The sequence below is a fragment of the Poecilia reticulata genome, linkage group LG23 (assembly GCF_000633615.1).
Source record: "Poecilia reticulata strain Guanapo linkage group LG23, Guppy_female_1.0+MT, whole genome shotgun sequence".
Classification (NCBI taxonomy): Eukaryota; Metazoa; Chordata; class Actinopteri; order Cyprinodontiformes; family Poeciliidae; genus Poecilia; species Poecilia reticulata.
The window spans coordinates 17506040-17526073 of record NC_024353.1 but is presented as its reverse complement, the minus strand read 5'-3'; the positions used below and the strand labels follow the sequence as shown (position 1 = coordinate 17526073).

At 38.2% G+C, this 20034-nt stretch overlaps 1 protein-coding gene across 3 annotated transcripts in view; it reads left to right on the top strand.

The window, feature by feature from the left end:
• arhgef39 (Rho guanine nucleotide exchange factor (GEF) 39) overlaps positions 1-16118 on the top strand; it is a 28318-nt gene extending 12200 nt beyond the window's left edge. For 2 of the 3 annotated variants that reach the window (XM_008401541.2, XM_008401539.2), the window contains 6 exons: positions 2163-2291; positions 7675-7904; positions 11889-11977; positions 13784-13889; positions 14759-14856; positions 15325-16118. In XM_008401541.2, coding sequence (XP_008399763.1) covers positions 2163-2291; positions 7675-7904; positions 11889-11977; positions 13784-13889; positions 14759-14856; positions 15325-15367 — 695 coding nt within the window. In that variant the 3' untranslated portion in view covers positions 15368-16118. The remainder of the gene's footprint in view (positions 1-2162; positions 2292-7674; positions 7905-11888; positions 11978-13783; positions 13890-14758; positions 14857-15324) is intronic. The other variant, XM_008401540.2, reaches the window with a different exon arrangement.
• The last annotated feature ends 3916 nt before the right edge of the window (positions 16119-20034 follow it).

The following is a 20034-nucleotide window of genomic DNA, read 5'->3' as shown; positions in this document are numbered from 1 at the left end:
TCAATATTATTTAACTTTAAGAAGTACTAACTGAAGCAGACATAGCTATTTATTAATATTTTAGCAGTTTGTTAATGGTTTTTATCAATACATTCTGCCACACCAGGAGGACATTCATGATCTTAATGAGTCTGACACTCTTGCTATAAGCTGCTGTCTGAGCGAGAGTTTCCTTGATTCAATTGGCTTTAAAGGTCCACTATTATGCTTCCTGGAACAAGTGTTCTGTGTGATATGAAAAACATCTTCATTACATTTAATATACAAAATCATTTTCAGATATTGAGATTTCACCTTATCAGTTCTGCCTGTTTTGACCTCATTAAGGAATGCGATGTTTTATGGCTGCATCACAATTATGCAAATGAGCTGCTGCTGGCCAGGCAGCATAAACAGACGTTTCAGACGCATCTAACCTGAGTAAATTTGTTTTTACTCAAATTTCAACATCATTTTTCATGACACAGCTTTGGTTTTACCATTTACAGGCAGTTTTATTGGATCGCTAATTTCCAACATGATTTACAGTCAGATTGCTGTAAACAGAGTTCTTACAACCTGATTTCCTGAAGATTTCTGCTTACAGCTAAGCACACATCCAGTTTGTAAGCTCTGTAAACTTTTATTCCACAAGCTAATTTTACTCGGCTCTGGAAAAAAAATTGCATAGCAATTATATATGATTCCTCCAGTGGATGATAAAGTGACATCTGACCTCTGCATTGTTTAAGCACTTGTGCCATTACTTGTAACTGTGACGTCATCAGCCCAGTCAGTATGATGTTCCTCTGATGGTAATGGTTTGACGTTGTAAATCTTTTAAAGAAATGTGGTCTTTTAATACCCCATGCTTGCCAGGTTTAGCTTTTACTGTACATATCATAGATATAAAAACTAACTTGAAAGCAGCTATTGCATTATGGGACATAAGGATCCCTGTGGTGGAGACCAGCATCCCTAATTAAAATAACCATGGTTTGGTGATTCTGAACACATTGTTCAGCAGACCATCACACCTAATCAGGACTCTTTGAATATTTTCATTTTCATTGCTCAGTAGAGTTCCTGACAGGAGCTTAATGAAATCAGGTTGTGTTGGTCTGTGATCTCATGAAGCCTTTCAAAAACAGATTAGAAAAGTTATTGTTAAAAACAAATAATAATGAAGTTTTAGATTTTTTTGTTAATTTTTAAGATGTATCGTACATTCTAAGAGAAGACCAGCATGATCACTGTTCAGAACGCATCAATATTTGCTTTTGTCTTCACAGTGGGCTGCTTTTGATATTTGCGTTCATCTGAACATATATCTGTACCAATATTTGTGAATGTGACAAATATATTTGTTGATTAACTAATAACTATATTAATTTGTTTCAGTGAAAACTATTTAAAAAATTTAGACATAATGTTGGGTGTTTTCTTCTGTTTACAGAAATTTTTTATGATTTTGTAATTGATGAATGCAGAACACGAAGCAAAATACTCAAGATTATTAAATGTACAGATGACCTGCCGTAGCTGTGCACCAAGCAGCTAACTGCATTCACAGGAAACTGATGATTGCTAGACTTTATTGGGATTCCTATTTATGTGACTTTAAACTGCATGAACCATTTAAAGGAAAATATTTAACTTTGAAAAAGTGTGATGTACTCTGAGAACAGACTCAGAACCAGTGCTGGCCTGGGCGGAATGCTGTTTGGGGTTGGAGTAGCCAATTTACTGTTAGGTTGGAGCTAATACAGGAGAAACAGTGGAGTGGTTATTTGAGTTACTGTTGCCATTTTATTACCTTGGAGCAATCTGCACTCTTCTGAAATCAACAAGACCTTTTCCACTTCTGTACATGTTCTGCAAACTCTGCCAATTGTTCCCGAACTTCTCCCCCCAGCCATTTGTTGGGTCTTAGATTACTTTTATAACTATCACTGCTAATTTTCTAGAGAGATTTTACCTGGACCCATTTACTGCTTCACATGGTTTTGAAATGTTTTTTCTTAACCAAAATGTTTAGTTTTTTCTTACATGTTTCATTTGACACAGAAATGTGTGCATGCCCACGATATGTTTAGAAATACATTCATTTTGATTCAGAAAGAGCTCTCACACAAGTTTTGTGAATGTCCTCCCAATACACTATATGTCTATGATTTCTGTAGGAGCCGTGGCCGCTGTGTGTGAAGTGTCCCAGCGTATCCAGGGCAATGCTCAGCGCCATGAAAACCACCTGCAGCTCTGCAGAGTGCAAAAGCTGCTGCAGGGCCGGAAGACACGGGTGTTTGCTCCAGGTTGGATCCTCCAATGACCCATTCCTTTCATCTTCTTCATCAATTCCCACCATCTCTCTTATACATTCCTGAATCTGTTGCTCAAAGTCCTTTGAGACACAAAGGACCTGTGTACCCTATGTCCTGTGTCCTCAGGACAAAGGGGTTCATCTGGTTTAAACCCCCACTCACCTGTTGTGTCCTTGAGCAAGGCACTTCACCAGTCTTCCATGGTCAGAGTGCCTGATGTGTCAGTCTGCTCCAGTTTAGGGCATTATGGCTACAACATAGCTCACCAGCATCAGTGTGTTTAATGCATCTGAATGACTGAGCACTAAGAAGGCTGATAGCCTTGCGTGCCTCACAGGATTTTATGGCTGTTTTTCGTGTTTGCTCTCTGTCTGCTGGGGGGAGCATGTGTGTGTCATCTTTGACTACTGGAAAATACCTTAAGTAGATACAAGTTATGAAAGTCTTTCAATTAATGAATGAATGAGCCTTTACCCTTCACCTGCTTTCTACCTTTTTAATTTATTTCCTCTCTTGAGATGCAGTTCATCCGGTGCTTTGTGGAATGGTGGCTCTTTTCTTCCTGCCACTCCTCTTCTTTTTGTTTGCCTCAAGAGAATTAGACCTCATTGTAGCGCTGCTCACCCTGCCAATCTCCCCCAGGACCAATTAGAGTCCGGCTTCATCTCCCAGACCAGAAGATAAAAAGAAAGCCAGAATGTGTGTTTCTCTTAGTGTGAGTGTGTGTGTGTGTGTGTGTGTGTGTGTGTGTGTGTGTGTGTGTGTGTGTGTAAGCTGTGCGTCGTGTGTGTGTACCTCTGTGTGTACTTGTTTACGTTACCTATTTAGGACCTTTTGTGGTGTATTTAGTAATCTCCTAAAGACCTCATGGTGCAAAAACACATTTTAATGGAACAGGGTTTTGATTAGAGGCAGGGTGTAAGTTAAGTTGATTATGGGTAAGTCTATCCATATACTAAAATGAATGGATAGGATCTGTGTTTGTCATTGTGGACATGCAAGCTGCTTTTAAATCATCTCATGGAGGCTGAGAGTAGCAGATGAATAGCAGCTCATGTCTCTAATGCCAATGTGGAAAGTTTTGAAAGCTTCCTCTCATCCAAGTTCTCAAGCCTTTGCAGTGCACAGGCTCCATTTTAGTGAATAAAGCTCTGGTCCCACCAGGCAGACTTCAGAGGTGCAGCAGCACCTCCCCACACAGCAACTTCATCCTGACCCATTCTCCTTCCTCCTCACCATCACCACCTTTAATGTTGGAGAAAGAAAAGCAGTGCCTATTACAGATCAGAAGCATCAGAGCCCCTCTAACATATTAAGTAGCTTTGGAGGACAGGAGAGGGGCAATTGTGGGACTCAAAGCCTAAATCACTAAGGCAGATACAGCACACCGTCGTGTGTTTTTATATCTGTTTTTGTATTTGTTACTGAAGTCCTAAATTTTCTATGCAAGTAATGAGGTTTGATTGTCCATGCATCTGCCAAATATTTCTCCTTAACTTAAATAATTTTTATTTTTCATTTGAAGCCTCATTGTTTAAAAAAATAATAATCTGAGATTGTATTTTTCACCTATATTCATTTCTGATCACCCAAGTATTTTTTTTATTATTTTAAGTCAGAAATCATGTTATCTTTAAATTATACAAAATAAATTCTTAGTTTTCTTGAAGCCCAATATAGAAGCTCAGTTATCCAAACATATTCATGGAAATGTTCATATTCTAGAGCAGTGGTTCTTAACCTTTTTGAGGTACCGAACTGACCAGTTTCATATGTGCATTCACTGAACCCTTCTGTAGTGATAAATAAAATGATCCCCCCCACCCCAAATTCAAGACATAGTTAGGTCACCCCATGATCACTAAGTCTTCTTAAAAGGTAGAGTCTCTGAGAACAGTTCTTCAAAATATATAGTCAGAGTTGAGCTGACTGTCCAGGAACGACCCAAGGTATTTAAAATTTGCCACAGTTTCAACAGGTTGGCCTTTGAGAGAAACTGGTTCCAGTTTCTCTCAAAGGCCAACCTTTGAGAGAAAATTAGAGCTACATAATTAGCTCTAATTATGTAGAGCTAATTAGATTATTTAATTAGCTCTACATTCTTAAGAGAATGGAAAAATTTATAATAAACAACAAAGACTGCGGTATTCTGATTTAGTAATATAATTATATTAGTTGTGTTACCACCCCCACGCCACTAGAGGCAGTAGCAAGCCCGAAAAGATGCGACTAAAGAGTAGATTTGGAAGTTCACCGAAGGCTACAGAATCATAGACATAATATAAGAGTAGACCCCGCATTGGCTGCTCCGGCGCAGGAAACACGGCGGCCATCTTGGAGCGGTATACCCTCCTACTTTGCTCAATCAAAACAGCAGAAGATGCCTCAACACTAATGGATATTGTCGTTCGGATCGATGGACTATTGATCTCAACATTTCACAAGTAAGATGGACATATTATTGTGTATATTCTGTGACTGGAATATTACTTTACTGTATTTACGTCCACCGGCGAGATACCAGCTAATATTAGCTACAGTGCTTGGTGTAATACGGGGTTAAGCCCCGCTATGAAGGATAATTGAGATTCCGTAAATCTAAAAAAAAATTAATTATTCTCTAACATTGACTTAGATTATCTGACACAAGAGCCTACATTAGAAATGAAACAGTGTAACATACATTATAAAACTTATATTATGTGTTATATAACATTCACCAGCAAAGTTTACACAGGTGGTAAAGACTATTATTTATATGTAATTCTCTCACTCTGTCAAAAGTAAGATACATCCCAAATCTTCTGTTTTTGTTATGAAGGTTTTATAAAGACAAGACATGAGGAAGAAGTGGGAGATATCTTTAAAGAGAGACGGATTCACTGCAGCACGGATGAATCTCGGATCGGATTTTGGACTCAATCTCAGCTGCTGAATCTCTCTGAAGCTAGAACTCGTCGGCTGGAAAACGGATATATATCTATATATGTACGGATGTATATACATCCATACATATAAACATGTATCCAATGTATATTATTCAGTATTAATCATTATTTATTTGTCATTATTAATCATTATTTATTTGTGTTTGTATAAATATGTATTGATCTTACTAAATAAATTATGAACGGCTGTGTGCTTTGTAAAATGCTCATCATACGTCAATATCAGAATATTTAATTCCTATTCTATTGTTATAGCCACTAAGCATATTTAAATATGCTGAACTATGTATTAAAAACATACTTAAAAATACAATTGTTTATAAATGTAGCTTTGATAGATGTTTGAATAAGGTTTCCAGTAACAAAAAGCGTGTTATGATCGATTAAATGCGCTGATACGTCATTGTGCCTGCTAAACACATAACGCTGAGTGGAGTGGAGTACCGCTCCAAGATGGCCGCCTTAAATCTCGTCCGCGACAATAGGCGAGAGCGGCCCATGAGGCGTCTATCCTTATATTATGTCTATGAAACATAATAAACATGTCTAACCCCAGGGGTTCGGCGGAGCCTCTGCTGCGGATATAAAGACTCACTTGTGTAAAGTCGTGATGACGCCCCGCTTTGCCATCACTTGCTGCAGAGGATCACGTTACATTGCTTAGCCAATCTGCTGCGGAGGAGCCCTGATTGAAGGAGCTCCACTCTCAGCATGGATTTGAACTTGTGTCTTTATTTACTTCAGCAAAGCTCACAGTTTTTACAAAATTCTGTAGCTTCCGGTGTACTTCTAAATCTGCTCCTTAGTCGCATCTTTTCGGGGTTGGTACTGCCTCTAGTGGCGTGGTGGTGGTAACACAACTAATATAATTACATTACTAAATCAGAATACCGCAAAGTCTTTATTATTTATTAATTTTTCATTCTCAAGAATGTAGAGCTAATTAAATAATCTAAACAAAACCTTAAAGTGGTTGCAGTTTCTCTCGAAGGCCAACCTGTTTAAACTGTGGCAAATTTTAAATACCTTGGGTCGTTCCTGGACAGTCAGCTCAACTTTGCTGAAAACACTGGCTATATTTTGAAGAACTGTTCTCAAAGATTCTACCTTTTAAGAAGACTTGGTGATCTTGGGGTGACCCCTATGTCTTGAATTTGGAGGGGGAAAAAATCATATTTTATTTTTCACCACACAATGCGCATATGAAACTGGTGGATTCGGTACCTCAAAAAAAGGTTAAGAACCACTGTTCTAGAGTCTTTGGTTTGTCTAGGCAGGTAAGCTCATTCTTAAGATTTTCATTTAATGCCTGCATGAGAGTTCCATCCAGAAGCTGCAGCTAACGTCCAAAAATCTTTTGCAAATTCTGCCACTGATTTTTTGGCTTGTTTAATACTCCATGGTGGGTTATCTCTGCTTCAATAGCAGTTTAAGCAATTTTCAGCCAGATAAACGTCTAAGGTTTGATTTAGGAGAATCTGCTGACTAAATTTAGCTTCAATAAGCATTAACTTGAAGTAAACTGGTAATCCTGGTTAGGTGATCAGGAAAAGACTATGGAGATCGACTGAACACCAGATGAACTAAGAATATTATGTGTTTAAACTCCTGATTTTGAAGTAATAAAATAATTCTCATGTGAATCTTCTCTTTTAATGGGTACCTGCTGTGGTGCTTTTATCTCAAACAAGCTAATTAGATTTCAGAAAGTGTTTATTTCATCTTTATTGAAACAGTCAGTTATTTTGCCAGTGAAACATGTGAGACGTCATGGCATGCCTCTTTCTTTTTGAAGCACATTGCATTTATAAGCAATGTGACCCATTCTTGGCCCCACCACTTAATCTCAGTGGGCTTGTCTGCTGCTGAAAATGTCCTTCCTGAGCCCAAAGGCAGAGCTGCAGTCACTCAGGCTAACTACAATCACTTTGGCGAAAATGACTCTGGACCCAGGATAAATTTTCATTTTATCTATCTAAATGTCAGCTCCCTGCTTATTAGCTGTCATCTTACCGCTGCCAATCAAAGTAAAAACATGAGCTTTTCTCTTGGTATAGGCCACATAGGCAGTTAACTAGAATGATAACGACAAGAGGTGCTGCTGCAACAAATAAAAAAACAATGAAGCAAAATAAATTGGATTAAATAATAGGAATAGTGTGCAGGTAATTCAACATATTCTCATGCTCTATACTAAATAATTTGATGTATGATTTGGAGTGTCTAACTGAATTCCTTTATATATATATACTGCATCTTCTGCTACATTATGCTGTCACCCATAGCCAAAATCAGAAAAGAAATTAAGCTAAAAATGATTTATTTGGATTTTTTCCATGTTCAATCTTGATTTTTGAATTTCCAAATAACCAACGTCCTGGAGAGAAAGTAAAAGAAAATTTCAACCAATCATCTCCATTCCACAGGAAGATGGTTCATCCGTGAGGGTTGGCTAAACGTGGTTCCTCCAAAGGGCTCTGAGGCGAAGCCCAAGATGTTCTTCCTGTTCTCTGACCTCCTGCTGGAGGCCAGACGCTGCAGCCCGCTGTCTCTCTCCAATGACGAGAAGTTTGTAGGCCAGCATGCCTACCCACTGCAAGACTCTGCTGTTGAAAAGGTGTTTGGCCACACCAGGAGCCAGGGAGGACTGCTCAGTGTAAGTTCTTGTAACCTTTGGCACGAGAGCTTTGTTTTTAGTTTTTGAAAACACAAACAGAATTATGATTTTCTTTTTTTTTTTTTTGCTCTGCAATACACAGAAAAATTTTATATATTAATTAAACAAGATCAGTTCAAACGTTTGCCTATTAGGTTAACTTCAGCACTCAGTCTATCCAGAAGATGGAATTTCTTTGTTTTTTTAGTATTAACCATGCAAGTGCGTTGTGTACTAATTAAAAAGATGCTTGGTAATTATTCTCGGGTGGGAAGGGGCTTTTTTCTTGAGTTGTGAAGTGTTAATGTCAGTGTAAATGATTTAAGACAGGCATATTAAGACCTAGGCCTTACAGGCCAGATATAATTGGATCCAACCCACAAGGTAATTTCATACAATAATGCCAGAAAGGGTTCACAAGCTGCTTGGGAAAGTTAGACGCAACAAGGAAACTTATGGCACTTTCCACTTGCCAAGTAATGGCAAACCAAGTGCACATTTTACTAATTACTAATAAACTGATCATGTGTAGTGACTTCATAGAAAAGCATCTGAAACTCTATCATAATACATTCATTTTTACACAATGACTACCATTTGTTTTAACTGTCAATATAATGTGCAAAATCTTAAATGTATGCATGATGTGTAAAAGGAAAAAAGGATGAAGTGCTTTACTACTAATTGTCAAAACTATGACAACTACATAATGAGGAAAAAGTTTTTAATAAGAAAAATAGTGAGAGAGGGAGAAAATAAAGCACAACAGGTTTATAGTATGACTAGAAAAGCTCTCTAAGTTCAGTTTAGTTACCATTTTACTCTGTAAAGAGGAGAGAATTAGAATGTGTAATTCCACCATGAGCCAATAGTTTATTCATGTTATGGCTCTTTATTCTTTTAATAAGAAAACATTCAAGCAAGAGCAATAAAAGAGAGTAAAAAATGAAGGAACTGAGGGAAGAACTCGGGGTCGCCCACACCAAATGCACCACTAGCTTCAACGCTAGAATTCCTCTACTTGTTGTTGAGTTTTTGTGCAGCAGCTTTGCAAAGCAAAGTGCAGATGGAGCAACGCTCTCACCTCTGTGTGGAGGTGCGAACTGCTTGGTGGCTCTTAGGCAGTGCTCAGGTCAAAGTTGAAATTTCCTCAACTTTTTACTCAGTGCACCGTTGGAGATATTTGCATGACGTCTATCCAAACTCCACACTGCTCCTTACTCCTCAAAGCTCTTCCTCTGTCTCACTATACCATGTTTAGTTGAGAGCATCTGTGTTGTTTTTAGCTTGGCTCCACAGGGTTCACTGCAGTCTCCTACAGAAAGCTCAGCAAAAGCTGTTTTTAGTCTGGAAGTCTAAAATACGTCTGTCTGCGAATTCTTGCTAGCACTGCGTTGCTATGCTGACTTGGCGTGCTTCAGAGGATGTTTGTTTCTGTTTTCTGGTCAAGAGCTAAACTTGTCAAATTTTGTGACGTCTCCTTCAGGCTTTTGGCTCATTATCTACCGTCCTTATTGATTAATGTGATCAGAAGCATGTTGTATCACTACATTAATAGTTTCTGTGTGAAACAGTCATTTGGTGCTCAAGGACATTTTTACATGGAGAATTGAACTGGCAACCTTCTTGTCAGAAAACTACTTTATTCTGTCATGAGTCTGTGCCTTTCCTGTGCCTGGGGGGAAAAATTATTTCCTGGGACTGTGCCCCAAGGACAAATAGATCAGGTTTTATGTCTGTCTTATTGTGAGGATTAGTGTTAAACAAGTAAGAGGTAGAGTTAAGCTTAGAATAAGTGACCAGGAAGTGAATAAAATCATTTGTGTGCGTGCGTGTGTGCGTGTGTGTGTGTGTGTGTGTGTGTGTGTGTGCGTGTGTGTGTGTGTGTGTGTGTGCGTGCGTGTGTGCGTGCGTGCGTGCGTGCGTGTGTGTGAGAGAAAGAGACAGAGAGAGAGAGAATCATCTAGTTGCTGGATCCGATTAGGTTGCAGATCCATCTCTTCTGGTCCTCCAGTAAATGCATCTTCCTCAACCTCACTCTGCCATCTCCCTGCAGCTTATCTAATGGTAGAAATGGCATTTCATTAGCCTCTTATCCCACAGTGCCCCGCATGCATACGCAATAGCTTTACACATAATTTCTCATAACGACACATTATTGATCCTGGGCCCCTACCTGAGCTAGAGGAAAAGGGCTATCAGCACTCCAGGGCTCTCATCACGCAGGACCATGAGGAATTAAAGCTAAATTAAATTTGACAGCTGTAAATGCCATGCCAATCTATATGCAAAGTTTAAAAAAAAATAATTTTTTATTAAAAATTCTGGTTTTTTCTTCTCTCCTTCCTTTTTTTCCTTTCTCCTTTTCCTCCCGTTGTTCTTAATGTCTTGCTTCTTTCTGTCTGTCTGTCCTGACCTTCCCCATCTCTCTCTCTCCTCCTGCTAATATTCCCTCACTCCTCAAGTATTTTCTCACATCTCTGACAGATTCTCTTTGATGTATAAATAATTAGACTAAATTATGTGCAGCGATCAGGATTTCTGCTTTGCTGTTCCTATTACACAAAATAATTTCTACCTAAGAGGATCAGATTTCCTGTCAAATCCCTAATTACCGTGCTGCAGTGGAGCTGGAATTTATTTATGCAGGGGTGGGTGCCTAATATTATGAAGCACTCTGCTCATCCTGACTCACTGAACTCTTAAATAAGACTTATGTTGATGTTACATTTGAAAGATTTTAAATGTGCAAATAAAAAAAAAATACATCTCCTTCTGTCTAGATTAAAATACAATTATCCTTCATGAACTTTCTGGTCAGTCTCTAGTCAATGCCTCGCAGATTACTTTATCAATGTCATGTAACCATTGAGAAAACAAAATTTTAAATATTTCATTACATTATCAATCCTCTTGCCTTCTTAAAATAATTTTATTTTTCCTGGAAATTTCTCCTGGGTTACAGCACAATCTTAACTAACTTTCCTTCCAAGCATTTTTTTTTTACTCCAAATGTCACTTTGAGGCTTAATTCTGCTAATTTCTTGTAGAAACAGCAGTGGCTTTTTTCAGGAGTAGTATTGACTTGATCTGGGCTGCCCCCTACTGTCTGATCTCCATCACTGCAGGCAGGTTTTTCACCTAAGAACAAGCATTTGGAATAAGAAACTGATATGACCCAATTGGCTACAAATGTCCTTTAGGTTCTTTGGCCTGTTAAGCAAACAAACCTTTCAATATGAGGCAAAAATTAAGCTTCAATTCAAAGCAATTCATGTTTCTCTAAAGACAAAACATCCAACCCAGTGGTATGAATGAAGGGATATATATATATATAAGGAACACAATCTAAAATGCAGAATCATTGTTTTCTGTTTCACAGTTTCCCGTGGCATTGGAATACTGTCTCAATCATTTCATAGATTTATTTTTAATATATTTTATTACAACCTTATATTGCATATTATACACTACAATACTCCCATTTGAAGTTGTGTTAGTAAGACGTTTCCCTATTTTTAAAAATAATACACAGAAAAATGCATTATTTGATAGAATCTTACAGGAGTTCGGTAAGTACCAGAGATGGGTAAAGAAATTAAGTTGTAAAAAATGTCCTGAAGAAGCATTTTTCAATTTTTTTGTTTTTAATAGTAGTGTTTATGGAGGTTGGCTGCACTGACATGCACTCACACACATACAGAAAAAAACTGTGAATAAGTTGAACATCCATTTTTATTGTTACTTTTAAAATTATCATAATAAAAACCTAAAATTTTAAGTTACTGATGTGACAAGACCACTCCTGTAATGTATCGGTTCCATCAACAGGAGCCTGCTTATTTTTAGAATGGATATCACTACTTAGTAAAAAAAAAAACTCCAGACCTGGAAATATGAAAATAGACAGGAACTGATTAGGAACTCGCATCTTCATCAGACATCATGCTGCCAATAACTTTTTCTTCCCATATCTTCCTCCAGCTAACTTTCCCCAAAGCAAAACTCCTGCTGATGTCCAGTAACCACGACGACCTCAATGACTGGTATCAGAGCCTGAGCTCAGCCATAAGGTATATAGCTATACACACACACACACACACACACACACACACACACACACACACACACACACACACACACACACACACACACACCAGGTGTTGCCTTTAACTTTGATTGTTCAAACATTAAATAGCTTTTGACTTGTCTACTTTTTACCCTGTTTATACCCATAAAGTGAATATTTCTTGTTAAAGACAATAAATCAACATGAATACCAGAGAGCTGTCTAGAGGAGAACAGACGGCCATTTTGAAGCTGAGAAAAGAAGGAAAATCATTCAACCACTGGACAAACATTGGGCACAGCAAGCACAACAATTTGGAACTGTACTGAGCAACAGATGTCGAATAGGTCTGCCAAGGAAAATAACAGTAGTTGATAACAAAAATATTGCGAGAGATATGAAGAAAAACCTCAAAACATCAGTAAGTGACATCATCAACGACCTCCACAGTGCAGAGGTGAAGGTATCACGATCCACTGTTCAAAGAAGACACTCAGAGCAAAAATATAGAGGATATACTCAAAGAGGCAAACCACCTATCAGTGGTAAGAATCAGAAAGCCAGGTTGCAATTTGCAAAGAAGTACAGAGATGAGCCAGAAAAGTTCAGGAACACAAACTTAAGGACTGATGAGACCAAGATCAATTTCTACCAAAGTGATGGAAAGGCCAAAGTGTGGAGAAAGAAAGGAACTGTTTTTTTTTTCATGGTGGAAATAATGTCAAGGATTGGGCTTGCATGGCTGCTCCTGGAACAGGCTCATTCATTTTTATTGATGATGTTATCGATGCTGTAACTGATATTGATTGCAGCAGAACAAAATCCAAAGTTTACTGAAGTAATTTGTCTGCCAACCGAAGGAGAAATCAAAGGAAAAAACTGGAAGGTTTTGGACTGCAAGACAGTCATCTGACCTTAACCCAACAGAGAACACATTTCACCTCCCGAAGAGGAGACCAACAGGAGACCCCCGCCTCCCCCCCAAACAAACAAGAACTGAAAGAATCTGCAGTAAAAACCTGGAAAAGCATCACAGTGAAGAAGGGTTTGGTGAAGTTGATGGGTCACAGGCCTGAGGCGGTCACTGCAGGACGTAGGGGTGACGGTGGGGACGGCGGTAGGTGTTCGCCTCGCAATCACTGGATCACTTGTTCGATTCCCGCGCCGCCTTTGTTGTTTGTGTCTTTGGGCAACACACTTCTGTCAGGCTGAACATTACAGCCATGTCAGCATGTGAATGTGTCCCACTTGATTTAAAAGATATTATAAATAAAATGTATTATTATTAAATATTACATATTATTCAGGTTAACATTATTTTCCCTTTACTTTTGCTCACCAAAAAATGCTGCGATATAATTAATGCAAAGAGTGATATAAACTAATTTGCATAACGTATTCACATTTATTTCACCAGGAAGTAAAAGCTGACATTTTATTTCCTGGCAGTCCGTTGACATTCTGAACTCTTGTCTCATGTTCATCTTTTGATCTTAAACCCAAATTTCTTCAGTGTACAACAAAACCAAAGAATTTGGCTTTACTGTTCCAATACTTTTAGAGGGGACTGCAGGTATTTTCTTGTCTCCGGTGTGATAAGACATGTCGTTATTACCAGATCACTACCAAATGTGACCAGAAGTTGGGACTTTCCAAACCTTTGTATCTCTCTCCACTACTTTTGCAGGGTTTGTTCCCTCAGTTTGGTGCTATATGTGCACACAAAGGTCCTCCATATTTATACAGAACAGGTCCTTCAACAAACACTCATCTGGCATAATGCTGAATGTGACCGCTGATGTGTTTCCAGGAAGCTGCAGTCTAAGCACACAGTGGTTCTTCAGAGAGATGAGCGGTGTGGCCAACCTCTCCACCCGGCTGTGGATCACACCAATCCAGGCAGGAAGAGAGACCAGGTGAGTGGAAAAGCTGTCAGAAACTTCCTCACTGGTAGAAATTCTGGCTTTTAATTCCAGTCAATTTTGTGCTTCAGTAGTTTTGATGATCTTCAAAGGGCTTGATGCATGTGAATATATTTATTTCATTTAATTTTCACGATTCTGGCTTATAAATAACAAAATTCTCAAATTCAGTTTGGCCGAAAATTGTATTATTACATCAGACCAATAAATGGTGTTTTAACACAGAAATGGGGGCCTTCTGAAAACCATGTACTGTACAATCTGTGCAGTTCATACTTGGTCAGACCATAAAGAAGATCCTGCAAACTGTAAATTTGAAATTAGTCTTATGAAGGGGTGTGCATAAGACTGACATGACACTGTCTTATGACAGTGTCATGTCAGTCTTATGCATGAGTCTTTTGTATGATTTTGTAAATTATGATAATTTAATGCAACGTTGGCATTTTTAATGGACTTTTAGAGCAACTTTGCATTAAAAGTGTCATTATTTACCAAATGACACTTCATGACAACTGTCATAAACATTCATAAAGACTCCTTTATGTTCATGACAGATGTTATGTCATGTTTTTGACAGTGTCATGTCAGTCTTATGCACAACCCCTTCAAATAAAGTGTTACCCAAAACAAAGATTATACAAAATAAGGTTAAAATAAAACAGCATCTCTGTTGGTAATCTGCTGCAGGTCTTCTGTGTTCTATAAAGATTAGACTGATCATCCAGTTCAGGTTGAGGCTGTTTCCTGTCAGCCACCTGGGACAGTCAGGCTGCTCTGTGTTTAGCTGTACTGTCATTTCTACATGCTTGGTCAGAAATTAGTTTCCACTTTGTAAACTAAAATTCCGCCTCTGCCTTCAGGCCAGCGTTGAACCCTCGGAGCATGCTCAGAAGTCAGTGGGTGAGCTGGAGTGCAGCGCCCCCAAGAGGACAAAGCAGTCCGTCGACGCAGAACCGAGGTAAGGTTCTTGTAGCTCCGCAGATCTGAACATTCCATAGTGAAGAGTTATATTCTGTTTTGCTCTCTCGGGTGACAGTTTCTGCTTGGAACTTTGGAATAGCTTTATTAGCTGGACAACAAATATATCCTAAAAACAATGGAGACATTAAATAAATTATTAATGTGATGGAAAAAATATAAGAATGAAAAGAAAATGTAATGTTTATTAGTAAGAAATAAACTGATAAACACCATAAATTTAAAAAACAAAATTTTATGGTGTTTTTACGACTTTAGGTTTTTATAATATAAAGCACTTTGAACTGCCTTGTTGCATAAATATGCTATAAAAATAAACATGATTGATTGACTGAAGATTAAACATGACTGTATGTGAGTGTGTTACAGCAATAGTTAAGTTTTCTATTCCTAACTTGCCTTCTGTTCCATGTGAGACGGTTTGATTGAGAACATTCTCTCTGCCCAGCAGTGCAGAAGCCTCCTCCTCCTCCAGCTGTGTGATCCTCTGATTGGTTCCTTCGGCCTCAGATGATTGTGGACTCTCTCACCTGCACGTCTTGGTTCCACACCCATGCTGCCCTCTAAATCAGCTGCACTGCCTGCGTCACCCAGATGTTTCCTCTGCGTTTACTTCAACCTCAGCTTTCTCTCTTCATGTCATGTATTTTTTTCTTTTACCTACAGATCAAATAGATCTGCAATTAACTGTGAGCTCCTGCTGTTGCAACCTTAGCAGTGAGTCACATAAACAATAATCATGAGATAATTAAACATATTTCACTATATGCAAAAGGTTAACATCATGTAAACGATGAACTCTATTGCCTGATTGACTTGATTCAGCTAATATCTGTTTCTGTGTTCTGATGAAGAATGTATGCCTTTAACTCTTAAAACCAGAGAATATGAACTGATGGAGAGTACGGGGTTCTGCTGCCATGCAGCTGCAGCATAACTGCTCACTTACTGCTCCTTCCTGAAAGTTCCTCTGGTGCATGTCGGAAGGTTCTGTGTCTGTCTGCATCCAGGCAGAACAACCTGGTTAACAGATATGGATCTGGAACATGTTTTCCTCCCTTTGTTCAACTTTTTTTTACAGAAATTCTACAAATATTACCTCTATTTTGTATCTTTATGTTGCACACTGAGTCTTTTTATGCTTGTTTTTGCTACTCAACATGCTATTTAAAGCTGTTACACTGGTTTCAAATGAAAATGATGATTTCCTCATAAAATGAAAGCAATATAACAATCTTAAACTTGAGTGCTCGATTTTGTTGCTCTTTGATTCCTGAATGTGCGACAGACTGGCGACCTGTCCAGGGTGACCCCGCCTCTCGCCCGGAACGTTAGCTGGAGATGGGCACCAGCACCCCTCCTGACCCCACTGAGGGACAAGGGTGTAAGGAAAATGGATGGATGGATGGATGATTCCTGAATGGTTTGAATTAAACAGATTTAATTAATGTACTGCATTAATATTACAACAATATTGTGAAGTAGAGCTCAGAAGACGCAGTGTTTCTTCTCCCCGTTTCCATCATGGGAGAAGAAGGTGGTTGAGGAATATAAATACCTCGATTTTCATCTGGACAACAGACTGCACTACTGGGAATACAACAGTGAAGAGAGCATCATCTCTTCTGCTGCCATCTGTTGCGGCTGCAGCATCAGAACCAGGAACTTAAAAAGGTTCAACAGCCTGATAAAGAAGGCTGGTCCTGTTCTATTCTGGTTCTGCTCTGGGGACGACTGTGGAACTTTTGGAGATGATGATACAAAGGACTCTTCATAAAAACAACAAAATTATGGAGAACCCTCATCATTTTCATGAGACTGTCATGGGAAAAGAGAATGTCTTCAGTCGGAGGCTTCTTTAGATTCGCTGTAGTACAGACTGCTACAGGAGATCTTTCCTGCCAACACCCATCACTATCTATAATGACTCTTCGAAAAAATTTAATTAATATGAGTTGCAACAACATTTAATACCCATTTGGGATCAATAAAGTATTTTGAATATTGTTAGTTGTCAGATCTGACTTTACTTCAGACACAGAAATAGAAATAAGGATAATGCAGCTTTCAACCTTTTAAACAAACCAGAGCATTGTGGGTAATTTCAACAAAGCAAGGAGTTTAGTGAAAAAAGGAACAGTTCCATTTAACTCAGCAATACAACCAAAATCAAACCAGGAGATCAAACATGCACATAATTCATCTGACAACAAGAAACCAAATTCCAAAGTGTGTCACCACTTTGGAATTTAAATGAGTTCACACAGCAGTATGTCATGATGTTTTAAATATTAAACGTCTCTATTAATGGACTGAACAGGGACAAAGATTCTGTTTCTATTTTGGATGACAGGTGATGAGTTATTTTATCACCACAGTCTGTCAGATCCAACGTCCAGAGAACTTTCCCTTTAACTTCATGAAGGAGCTATTTCTCCATTTTTTGTTGAATCTTAAGAGTTTGGATTATTTAGTTTATTTTATGGATTTGCTTATTTTCTGGTTGATTCATAGTAATTTTATTCAATTTTAGTTTCAAATAAATTTGTTGTTTAGTAAATTTCTTCATTTATTTTTGTTTGGGATATGGGGGTTTCACGTATAAATACGTAGGCTTTAGGGAGCTCTGTATGTAAGTGGGTTTTTTACCAGTCACCATCATTCAGTCAGTGGGTGAGTAGGTGAGGTAAGCAGGCTGTCAACCAATGCAGGAACCAGGGCAGGAAAAGCAGCAAGACATCCTGTCAACTTCCACCATTCTGTTTGCCTGGAGTCTTGGAATAGACCAACCAGGAGCCATCTAAAGGATCTCTGAACATGTCACCTAAGATGTTTTACTCTCCTTACTATGCATTACACATTTTGAGGAGCAGGGGCTGTTGTCCTAGATGCAAAAATGATGGACATTATTCATGTTTAATGTGACAAATGCAACAACATATTTTAGAATTTGAAGTCATACTTCTCATTTGCAATAAATTCCTGTTTTAACATCAGAAGGCTCCATTTTCCTGTTCTCATGAATGACATCATCTCAGCATCAATCTAAAGACGCACTGTGACAGGACATTGTTCTTGAGAGAAAATATGCAAACAAAAAAATAAAAAATCTGAAAGTACTTTGGAAGCTGATACAATGATGCTTGAATTCTTTACATCTTGTAGAAAGGAGAATCAGCGCTGAGTCTTTTGTTTGCAGGAGAAACACTGAACAACACTTAGTGAAGCAAGGAAATCAGAGTCTGACATTAATATAATATAGTAATAAGATATGAGTTAGAAGCAAGATAATGCTACTATTTTCATTTATTTGGATAAAATTTATGTGGCCATTATTATGAAACTGTTATTGCCTTAGACCAAGAGTCCAGACCTGAGTGAAGTTGGCCCCCCCACCTTCTTCAAATCAGATGAAATTCGTGTCAAGCGTTTGTGCAGCAAAAATTTGCGTTTGTGCCGCTATCATTTTAAAGATATAAAGAAATGTTTCTAGAGGTCATCAAAGGTCAACCAGCCCCCCCACCTTCTTAAAATCAGACAAAATGGGTGTCAACTCGACTACGTTTGTGCTGGTTTGGCGAGGAAAAAGTTTCGTTTGTGCTGCTTTGGCTTTGAAGATATTAATGAAAGTGTAAAGGTCAAAAGGTCAACCAGCCCCACACTTTTATGAAATCAAACAAAACTGGTGTCAAATGTTTGTGCTATATTTGTGCTGGTTTATGCAGCAACATTTTTTGTTAGTGCCACTATCATTTTAAAGTTATAATGACAGTGTCAAATTTTTGAGGTGTACATACTTTCTGTTTTGACTTATCAATATTCAATATTAGTGTAAAAAATTTGAAGGTGGTTTAACTTGAAAGTGAAAGTCCTCCTGCTGCCTTGAAAATCCTATTGAAATGCATTTTGTAGTTCAGATTTTATTCATTGTCTCATCTTTGAATAAGAAAACTTTAAAAACAATGTCCAGAACCAGAAACAAACACGGGGAAACAACCTTCATTTATGCCGCACAAATCTGGAATGAACTTCACAATTAATGAAAAAAATAGAAGATATTAAATGTATTAAATAATAACAAGTAATAACTCTTTAAAACTGGTTAACAGGCATTTTAGGAAAATTGTGATAACATGTTTTCCAAAAACTTTGCATTATCTTAAAAAAAAACTCTGAAAGTTATAGTGGCTGCCTGGTCTATTACTTTCTTGGGAAATTATGACATGTCATGGAACCACGCTGAACATAATATCACTCTGGAATTGTCAATATCTGATGTTGCCACTGTCACTAATATTAACTAATAAGTCAATATTAGTGAAATAATCAATAGCATTATATTAAGGTAATTGTATGAAAATAATTATAATCCGGAATTGACAGGAGCTTGTCAGCACTGACATATCATGGCCACCTAGTGTCAGTTGTCGTGGCACCTAGTGGTAGCTATTATCAGCTGTCGCAGAAGAGATCCCATCTGACATGCATGGACCTTACCACAGGGTCCGCCTTTCATTGGCTAATGCCCATTTTACGTCACAGCTATCACGTGGGTTACCAGCTCACAAACTCATGCTAATGTACATTGTGGACTACCAGACCGACAGAAAGTTTTTGCGTCAGGACTCGAAAAAAAATGGTTTCCGTCAGTGGGGTATCTGTACAGGCGATGTACAGATCGCCTGTATGTTTGTGGAACTAAAATTCACAGATTTCCAAAATCTGAAACGGAATGCCTTGCTTGAATCAAAGCTTGTGCACGACAGCATTTGCAGCTCAACAGTTGTAGGATCAATAAGAACAAAGTGTCTGCTGGTGTAAGTATTATTGCTTTGCTTTCTTTGTGTTTAGTGAATGAAAAAAAATTTTCAATAATAAATACATCCATTATGAAAACCTTTTAGCCAAGTACAGCATAATGGCAGTACCGATACAACTTCTACATCCTGAAGCCTGTCTGTTACAGCCTTACGTYAGCTGAACAGATCAATATGCAATGTGTACCGTATCTGACATACATTAAAGATTTTATTTAACCTGAAAAGGCTTTTTACTAAAATGTAATCGTGTTAGCCACGCTACACGCTAGCTTTTAATAAACTGTAATTGTGTTAGCCACACTAGCTTTTACTAAACTGTAATCGTGTTAGCCACGCTA